The sequence below is a fragment of the Elephantulus edwardii genome, unplaced genomic scaffold (assembly GCF_000299155.1).
Source record: "Elephantulus edwardii isolate Elephantulus edwardi_28Jun2011 unplaced genomic scaffold, EleEdw1.0 scaffold00306, whole genome shotgun sequence".
Lineage (NCBI taxonomy): Eukaryota > Metazoa > Chordata > Mammalia > Macroscelidea > Macroscelididae > Elephantulus > Elephantulus edwardii.
This window is the reverse complement of record NW_006400056.1, coordinates 1,203,553-1,213,256: the sequence shown is the minus strand read 5'-3', so window position 1 is coordinate 1,213,256 and position 9,704 is coordinate 1,203,553. Positions and strand designations below refer to the sequence as shown.

Sequence of the window (9,704 nt, the reverse complement as noted above, 5' to 3'; positions counted from 1 at the left end):
GGTAGTCTTTGAAAACAACTGGGCTCACATTCCTGGGCACTGAATTGGATTGCGTGAAGCTGTGGATGTCTCTTTAAGTGGGACACACTGGTCCATCTCTAAATTCTCCCTGATCTCAAGACACCCACTTCTCTCGTTTACTGGCTCTTGGAGGGTCCTGAGGATAGAGATGGAAGTAGGAACACCAGGACCATGCGCAGAGCCCCAAGGAAGCCTCTAGCATTTATAAACCCCTTTGCACACCAGCCTTGCTTTTATGCTTAGGTGAGTCAATTTAGAACTCTGTCCTCAAGCTTCTTGAGGCCAAATCTCTCAGCCCAATAGATTCTGGTCCTTATGTCTGCAGGCTCAGACAGACAGCTTGATGCCATGGTGGCCTCAGCACTCTGGTTCAAAGAGGACACTTTTTGATGATGATGTTTATTTTTAACTAAGATGAGCCTCCAACTTCCAAGAGAAGGAAGGACGCTGGCAGAAGGTGACAAGGGAAGGGCTGACTGTCCACTTCCAGGCCTAGACATTACAGGAAAAGCAGGCAGGGGAAAACCAAGAAGTGGTTTGGGTTTTAGCTAGGATGCACACACCCCTAGGCCTATCCAGTCCAGGGGGACATTCTGAGAAGTCAAGCAGGACCACCACAAGGAATCTGTGCATACTTGGCAATCAAGGTAGGCGTGTTCCTCTGCCCAAGATATGCTTCCGGATGGGAGTGTCCTTCTGCTCTCCCCCCCACCTACTGGACTCCTATGCAACCATCAAAGCCCCAGTCTCCAGTGCCACAGCCCCAAAGAGGACTCTTCTGGCACATCTTACCCTAACCTCATCCATATAATCAGTTCTGACAGACAGATTTTTACACAGCACTCTGCAGAAGGCTCATTTCCAAAGAGCTGCCTAGGAACCTGGATTCAGAAACCAACGCCAGTGAAAAGTACCCGAGCCTTTCAGACCCTTCTGGATTCCTGCAGACACCCAGTTCTCAGAGAAAGAGAGTTGTACTATTGATGGAAGGGGCATGTAGGAAGATGGGGCAATGCCCACTCTAATTCAGCACTCAACAGACAAGAATCTCCCATTTAAAAAAAAATTTGCTTCTTGTTACTTTGCTTTTATGATGATCTACATTAGTACCTGAAAAAATACGACCAGGGCTTTCTTCTTCTTCTTCTTCTTTTTTTTTACCAAAAAATAAAAAAGCAAAATTAAAACACCAGTTGCTCTCAGGGAGAGAGATGGGCGATCTCTTCCCATGGGATTTATAGCCTCCAAAAACCCACTGGAGGGTCAGTGATGGGTTGGTTCTGCCTTGATAGCAATGAGCTGAGTTCTAGAAAGAACATCAGGCATTTTTTCACCAGTTAAGTTAAACTCTGGTTTGGTTTTAAGAAGACTGAGCTATTTCTGCTTGCTAAGGTTTGGAGATTATCTCAGCAATGCTTTCAGGAGTTTATCCAGTCCTCTGGCTCCAGAAAGTCTAGAGTCCAGGAGAATGTGAAAGCTTGTTCTACATTTCTCTCCCTCTGATGAATATTCTTCTATAGAATCTTTGATTAAGCTGTTTAGAATGAGTAGCCGAGCGCCACCTAGCTCTTCCTGTCTCCTGGCAAAGGACGCAAGTGTTCACGGAAGCAATTAGCCACACATTCCACGCCCTCCTCACACTTCCCAACTTCCCTTCTTTGTTGCTTCAGGTGATAGTCTTGCGTGTGAGAGAAATATATATGTAGCAAATCAAGTGTCACTGCAGTAATCTTCACAAGTAATGTTCAGTGATATTAATTAAATTCACCACATTTGGCCATAACCCATCGTTTCCAGATTATGCCATCATTCTTAACAACAGAAAGAGCGTCCCCTAAACACAGAGTCATCTTTCTCTCTTCCCTCCTGTCCAACCGAGCAACCAGCCATGAATTAATTTGGTCTCTACATACTTGCTTATTCTAGGTATTTAGTGTAAGTGGGGTTATAAATGGGCGGCAGGGAGATGGTAATACACAAACAGCTTTTCTCCTGAAGCAGATGAGGAAATTAGACTCAGAGCGATTGCAGGAACTGCCGAAGGTCACAGAGCAATTTGGGAGGCGAATCAGCCCACCAAGCAGAACCCTTAGCTCCTCAAGCAAGACCTTTTTTTAAAAGAAATGATTCTTGTAGGACCCCAGAAGTGAACTGCTTTGACTATTGGTGTCTAAGTGAGAACAGAGTCTCCTGCTCACAGAGAAGGGCCAGAAGAGCTGGGATCAAAGGCTTCTTATGACTGGGACCCCATCTGTGGCCACGGTCCGTCTCCAAGAGCCATAGCGTCTCAATTTCATTCCAAGGAAACCCTAGAGGTGTCAGTGCTGAAACGCTCAGCCACATGGGTGCCTGGACAGCTGGTCCGCATGACCCTGCCCCCTGCAATATGCACTAAAAATAGACCTTCCTAGGGTGGTTTTAAGTGTTCTCAGGGCTGTTGGCAGAGAGAGGCATAAAGGGCTTCTCAAGGTCTAGTCAGCAGGGCCTAGTGGCTCAAGTCTGGCTCCTCTGCACCTGAGTGGTGGTGATACATGTCCGCCTCTGCCCCTGGCCAGGGAGTTCTGGTGGCTTGCTGCTGCTTTTAGGTGCTGCTGAGTTGGGTATCACTCATAGTGATCCCGTGAACAGATCTGAACCCTGTCCTATCCTGTGCCGCCCTCACAATCTCTGGCACTCTCAAGGCCACTGCAGCAGTCACTGTGTCAATCCACCTGGTCAAGGGTCTTCCTTTCTTTCGCTGACCCTCCACCTTCCCAAGCATGATGTTCCTCTCCAAGGATTAACCTCTCCTAGCAACATGCCCAATGTATGTGAGACAAAGCTTCATCATATTTGCCTCCAAGGAGCACTCTGGCTACACCTTCTCCAAGATGTATGGATCTGTTTGTTCTTTTGGTAGTACATGGGATCTTCAGCACTGTTCTTCAACATCATACTTCAAAGGCATCAATTCTTCTTCTGTCATCTTTAGTAACTGTCTAGCTCTCAGATGCATAGGAAGTGATTGAAAAGATGTGCCTGCAACAGGCACATCTTAGTCCTCAAACTGACATCATTACCCTTCAATAACCTGTAGGGGTCCCTGACTTCACACTTTCCCAGTGCAATATGCGTCCTGATCTCCTGACTGCTGGTATCAAGAGTACTGACTGTGTATGCAAGTAAAATGAAGTCACTGACAGTCTCAATCCTTACTCCATCCATCATATTGCCAATTGGTCCAGTGGCAAGGATGTTTTCTTTTAAATAAACAAATAAAATTTTATTTGAATTGTCATTTTAACGAACGTTTACAGAGACGTTAGATTTCCATTCACTCATTGTTGCACGTTTTACCCCCTCTCTGTCCCCAGTACACTTTAAAAAAAATTATTCATTCATTGTTGCACAATTTTGTTTTTTTGATGTTGAGATGCAATCCATATTGAAGGCAGCAGTGTTTAAGCTTCTGCAGCAGATGCTTCAAGTCATCCTGATTTTCAGTAAGCAAGTTGTGTCATCTGCATAATGAGTGTTATTGATGTGTCTTCCTTCAATCCTGATGCCATATTTTTCGTCATATGAGTCCAGCTTATTGAATAATTTGCTCAGTATATAGAATAAATAGTAATGGAAAAAAGATACAACCCTGATGCATTCCTGACTGATTTTAAACCACGTAATGTTCCCTTGCTCTGTCTGCACAATAGCTTCTCGGTCTAGGTATAGGCCTCTTATGAGCACAAACAAGTGTTCTGGAATTCCCCTTCATCTCAATGTTAGCCATAACTTGTTATGATCCACACAGTCAAATGCTTTTGCATAATCATTAAAGTGTAAATAGACATTCTTCTGGTATTCTTTGCTTTCAGACAAGATACATTTGACATCAGCCATGACATCTCGCATGCCATGGCCTCTTGTAAATCCAGCTTGAACGTCTGGCAGTTCTCTGTGTGCTGTTCTAGCCATTTTGAATAATACTTAGTATTTATATGCATGCTTTTTTATCAGCATTTTAATTAGTGAAGCACTTATCTGTCAGTCTGCTGTACTTGTGGATTGCTGTGACGCTGACAGCTGTGCCACTGGTGTGTTAAAAATGTCTGGTGGCTTAGTGGTAAGGAATTGTGCTGGTGAACCAAAGCCACACAGTTTGAAACCAACTGCTCTGTGGTAGAAAGATGAGCAATCTCCTCCCATGCAACTTACAGCTTCTAAAAACCTACTGGAGGGTCACTTATGGGTCCACTCTGACTCAATGGCACACAAAACCAACAACTGCCCCTACCAAGCTATCTGACCTTGGCCATGAAACTCACGCCTCCCTGTCTCTGAAAAACAAGGAAGAAAAATCCCCACCAGTGAGTGCAGCAGGGATCTTGGGAAGCCAACCCCAAAAGGTGGCACCTGCATAGGCACACTGTAGCATGCCTAACAAGTAAACTTAGGCTTACAGTAAACATGGGCTTACTAACTTGTAGCAAACAAGTTCCTATTTTCAACACATTAGAGAAGAGATTCTGCTTCTAGCTCTGACTGGCATCTCTCTCTCTCCCAACCCACCATATGGTCCTATAATAACAAAGCCTCTTTGCAAATTCTCAGTCCCCTGACAGGGCCTGAGTACTCAATAAACAAGATAAGTACATGCAAATTTCCTAGTCTGTACTGAGAGCAATTTCGCAGGTGAAGTAAAACTATTCACTATGTTTAAACTTAGATGTTACTGTGTGCTGTTAAATCAGAGGCGATCCATAGCTAACCCTCCAGCAGTTTTTCAGAGGCAGTAAATCTTATGGGAGAATACTGATCAACCTTCTCCCTTGGAGTAGCTTGTGGATTCAAACTCCATACTTCTGCATTGGTGGCACAATCCCTTACCACTAGGGAGGTTGGTGGCTTGTGGTAAGAATCTGCACTGCAATCCCAAAGACACGTGGTTCAAATGTGCCAGGTGCTCCATGGGAGACGGATGGGAGATCTCATCCCATGAGATTATTCCATCTGAAAACCCACTGGAGGGTCAGCTATGGGTCAGATCTGACTCGATGATCACAATAACAACAACAAGAAGAAACACAAATAGAGTTGTGGTAACTTGGTGCTTACCTGGTAACCAGTCTTTCAGGAGTCAGGTGAAAACGGGAGGGGAAACAAAGTTGCCCAGCAAAGGTTACATGGGGTTAGGGGAAGGGTATGGCAGGGTTCTGTTTGCAGGGACTAATAGCAACTATTTCTTGTTTACCACTTGTTACCCACTACTCTAGGCACTTGCCAGGTAATAACCCATTTCATCCTCAAACCAGCTTTTCTGAAGCTGGTACTATTAGCTCCAATTATTAAAACAGAAGTTTAGACTCAGGAATTAAGGACTCTGTCCAAGGCCACATGGCCAATGAGAGGAGAGAGGATTTGAACACACGAATCTGGTCTCAAGGCCATACTAAAGTGGGAGGAGACCTCGGAAGGGATTTTGAGGAATGAGCTGTAGATATTGGCACAGTCAGACCACAAGGGCAGGGCTCGGTCTCTTCACCTGGGGCTGGAATTGGAGAGATTCATTAAGAGCCCAGCCTTGGTGATAGACTGATTGGGAATGCTCCCTAAATCCTCCACGTCTAGCTTCGGGATGACACCTAAACCATTTACTCCTCTGAGCCTCAGTTACTGTGTCTGACTTCTTTATATACCATATAAGTGAAGTGTATATGTTGGTGTCTAACTAAGGTCTCATTTCACATTCCAGGGTGCAGAACTGGCCTGTGAATAGGTCTCAGTTTCCCTCACCAGATATTTCTCCCCCCACTCTTTCCAGCTTGGTTACAGTGGCTAGTTGAAGCTATAGTATGAAGTAAAGTGGCGAACCCAGGGGGAAGAAGACGGAGGTCACTTTAGTTGGGAAATGGTCAGTCCTTCCTCATCTGAAAAGCCTAGAAGAACCTGCTCCTGCAAAGGCTGATTCAACCCCTGCTTCCCTGACAATGGGGAGGTGGTGGTCCAGGTGACTGAGGTCCAGTGAATGTCTTGCCAGGGGATTGAGGGTCTCAAGAAGGGATGGAATTTCACTGAGGAGATGAGAAGAGGACGGTGTTCTGATATCCTGGGGGTTGGGGTGTGTGTGTGTGTGTGTGTGTGAGGCTTTGGGCATCGAGTGGAATAATGTGAGGGCTGAGTAGAAAGAATGAAGGAGGGCATCACGGTGGAACTGGAGTTTGATGGGGGATAAGAAGCAGAGGCTAAACTTGCATGGGAGCACAGCCAAGCAGGGACTGGCTTCCCAGGAGAGTGGTATGGTGGAGGGGGAGGAAAGGGGGAGGGGGAGGAGAGGGGGGAGGGGGATGTGGAAGTGGAGAGAAGATGGAGGGGGCAGGGGAAGGGGGAAAGGGAGGGAAGATAGAGGGGAGGGGGAATGGAGGAAAGGTGGAGGGAGAAGGGAGGGAAGATGGAGGGGGAGGGGAAGCGAGGGGAGATGGAAGGGGAAAGGGGAAGGAAGGGAAGGGGTAGTAGAGGAGAGGTGCCAAGGCGGAGAGGGGCGAAGAGGGACGGGGAGGGAAGGTGGGCTTCCGTAGGGTCGTGTCTTAGCAAGGGTCCTTCGCTTACGGTGAACTCGGGCGGGGGGCAACACAGAGTTTCAGCAAGGGGCGTGGGGGGGACGGCGGGCTGGCAGCAGGGCGCACCTGAAATCCTTGTCGCTGGATGTCATCTTCTCCAGGAGGCTGGAGATGTGGAAAGCGGCGGTGCTCATCGTGGCCGCCCGTGGGAGGCAATAATGGCGTTGCGGGCGCCGTGTAGACTGCGCTCGCTCACCGGCCAGAAATAGAGCCCCCGCTCCGCCCCGCCGCTCGGCGCCGGCACCGGCAGAGCGGGTGCGCCCTGGAGACGACACCTGGCGGCCCGAGAGCTCACAGCCTCCCGCCGCGCCGATCCCGGGGGCTCGGCCTCCTGGGCCACGTGAGGAGGACGGCCCTGGGGTGGCCGGGAAGCGGGCATGAGACACTTTCTCTACTTTTTCAGTTCACACCTCTCGAGACACCATAGCTGTAGGCTTAAAGCAAAACCCTGTCTTGCAGTTTTCTCTCTGGTTTGCTTTGGCCACGCTCCCGTCCCCTGAGTCTGTTTTCTCATCTATAGAAGCGCGCAGTAGACGTCGAGGAACCTGAAACTGCTTGCTATTTCCTTTAGGTCAGGTCAACCCGAAAGGGAGGACGATATGCCCCAGAGTCAGGCAGCATCTGGAGAGTGTATTCGAACACACTGACTAGTTTTCTTGAAACTACTCAAGTCTTCCCTTATGTGGACAACAGATCAAAGCCATGACCTCCCTGTTCTTCACCACCTTCACAGTCTCTGCCATGCTCAAACCCATCGTTGCAGTCACTGCACCAGTCCATTGTGTTGAGGATCTTTCTCTTTTGATGACCTTCAACTTTTCCAAGCATGACATCTTTCTCTAAGGACTGATTCCCGTCTGACAACATGCTGAAAGTAGATGAGACAAAGCGTCACTATTGTAAGGTGGCTGAGGAAGGTCAGAACCCACTTCAGGCCAAGAAAGACAGTTTATTGAGGAGAAACTGCCGGGATGGCTCTAAAGTAGAGACCAGCCGCTACTTAAACTTAGAGTGGATTTTTATATTGTCTTACAAGGAAATTGGGGAGTTACACCTGCTTAGTACAAGATAAGGGAGCAGGTCAGGTGTTGTGCATAGTTTCCTGGGAAAGGGAGGTGGAATAATTTGCAGTTCCAACAGATAAAGAGTTGCAGCTGCTGCTTTGATCTTACTGTGGCTGTTCTGGGGAGAGGGAGGGAGAGCAACTCTGTGGCCCTGACAACTATCCTTCTTCATCTTCCAAGACAGATTTGTTCTGTTCTCTTGGAGCTCAACATCACAATTTAAAGCCATCAGTTCTTTGGTCTTTCTTACTCATTGCCCAACTATCAAGATGTATACAAAGCAATGGAAAATACCATGGCTTGTTTCAGATGCACCTTAGTCTTTAAACTGACATCCTTACTCTTTAGCACTTTAAAGAAGTCCTTGACAGCAGGTTTGCCCCAAAGTCTTTCCATAGTTTAGTGCAATCTCAGGGAAAGTGTTCTGGAGGACCAGGAGGCTACTAATTTGGTGAAGATAGTGCTTTGGAGCAAGACAACCCTGGGTTCAAGTCCTTGGCAGGCTACTTTCTGGCTATATGACTTTGGAATCTGTCCAATATAGAAGTATGGAATATAGGTTAAATTGTGTCCTCTCAAAATACATAGTATTCCAAGTAATGATATAATTTGAAATCTGTGTAAATCTCCCTGTGATCTGATAAACCAGGTAGTTGTAAAAGGATCAAGGATGGAATGAAACTCCTCTTAATCCCACTCCAGCCCTGATCTGATATAAGGAGAGGTTCCTAGGACGTAGCCCGTAACTTTTTTCTTTTCTCTTGTCTCACAAGATAAAATGAACTGGGAGAAACGATGAAAGTTATACAAGTGTTCAGGTCTTTCGTTCATAGGGTTGCTATGTATCATCTATGACTCAATGGCACTTAACAACAACAACAACAGATAAAAAAATAGTTGTATGGGGACAAATTAAGAAGAGGGGGGACCTCAGTACCACCAAGAAAGAACCACTAGAAAAGGAACATGCCCTTTTGGGCTGCATTAGAAAGCTCTCAGCCCAAGGGAAGGCCAGGACAGGTGGCAGTCATCAGGTAACAAGGGTCCTACAGATGCTGATGGAAACAAGGATCGTCCTCAGGGAACGACTAGAACTTCTAGAGTCTCAGCTCTGGACTTGGACTTCCAGCCCCCTACGCTACAGATGTATTACATTGGAGAAATCTGTTGTCAAGGACCTCTCCAAAGTTTTAAAGAGCAAGGCATTAGTTTAAAGACTATGCCCAAGACTATGGATAGGTATGCTTGACCCAAGACTTAGCATTTCTAATTGCTTCCTAAGCACCTGAGGAAGACTTAAAGCAAATCAACACATTTTGTGGTGTTGGTTGCTGAAAGAATACAGAATATGCACCACAGATTATCAAAATAACTAACACTGACTAAAGAGTCAATAGAACAAGAAGACAGCACCTTAATTAATATCTAAACAAGCATTGTTACAGCTACAAATACACAAAATGCACTTAGCAGATTTGAAGGATTTAGACAGCACTGTAATAATTGGTAATAGATGCGGTTGAATCTGCTGTCTTCCCCCCTAATTTTACAGCCAATTATTAATTTATGATCATCTTCACGATCTCACCTGCCATCGTTTGGAACAAGTATTTAATCTTACTATTTATTTGAAAGGTCTTATCATAGTCTCACCACCTCAACCACATTACAAAATAAGGAAAAAATATTCCAAGATGGCTCTAAGTTATGTTACTATAACTAAGAGTGATTCTATAGTAATTGTCTCCTACAACCAACAATTGTGTTTGATTGCCATATACATTTTATTATGACATGCAAAATGGGTCCCGTTTTGAAACCTGGTTAACTATCTCTTTCACTAAGCAAGGTGGATAAAGCATGCCTTTGATGGTTTCCTCCAGGAGACTGGTTTTCAGAAACATACATCCTTCCACAGCAACCTGACATGTTTTGCACATCCACTGTTCCAGTGGACTGATGTATTTAATTTACTTTAATTTGTATTACAAATCAAACACAAATGGAGGAGCTTCTGCATATGTAG

At 45.9% G+C, this 9,704-nt stretch overlaps 1 protein-coding gene across 1 annotated transcript in view; it reads right to left on the bottom strand.

Moving 5' to 3' along the window:
• CAND2 (cullin-associated and neddylation-dissociated 2 (putative)) overlaps positions 1-6,748 on the bottom strand; it is a 54,680-nt gene extending 47,932 nt beyond the window's left edge. The window contains exon 1 of the mRNA XM_006901047.1: positions 6,681-6,748. Coding sequence (XP_006901109.1) covers positions 6,681-6,748 — 68 coding nt within the window. The remainder of the gene's footprint in view (positions 1-6,680) is intronic.
• Between the last annotated feature and the right edge of the window lie 2,956 nt (positions 6,749-9,704).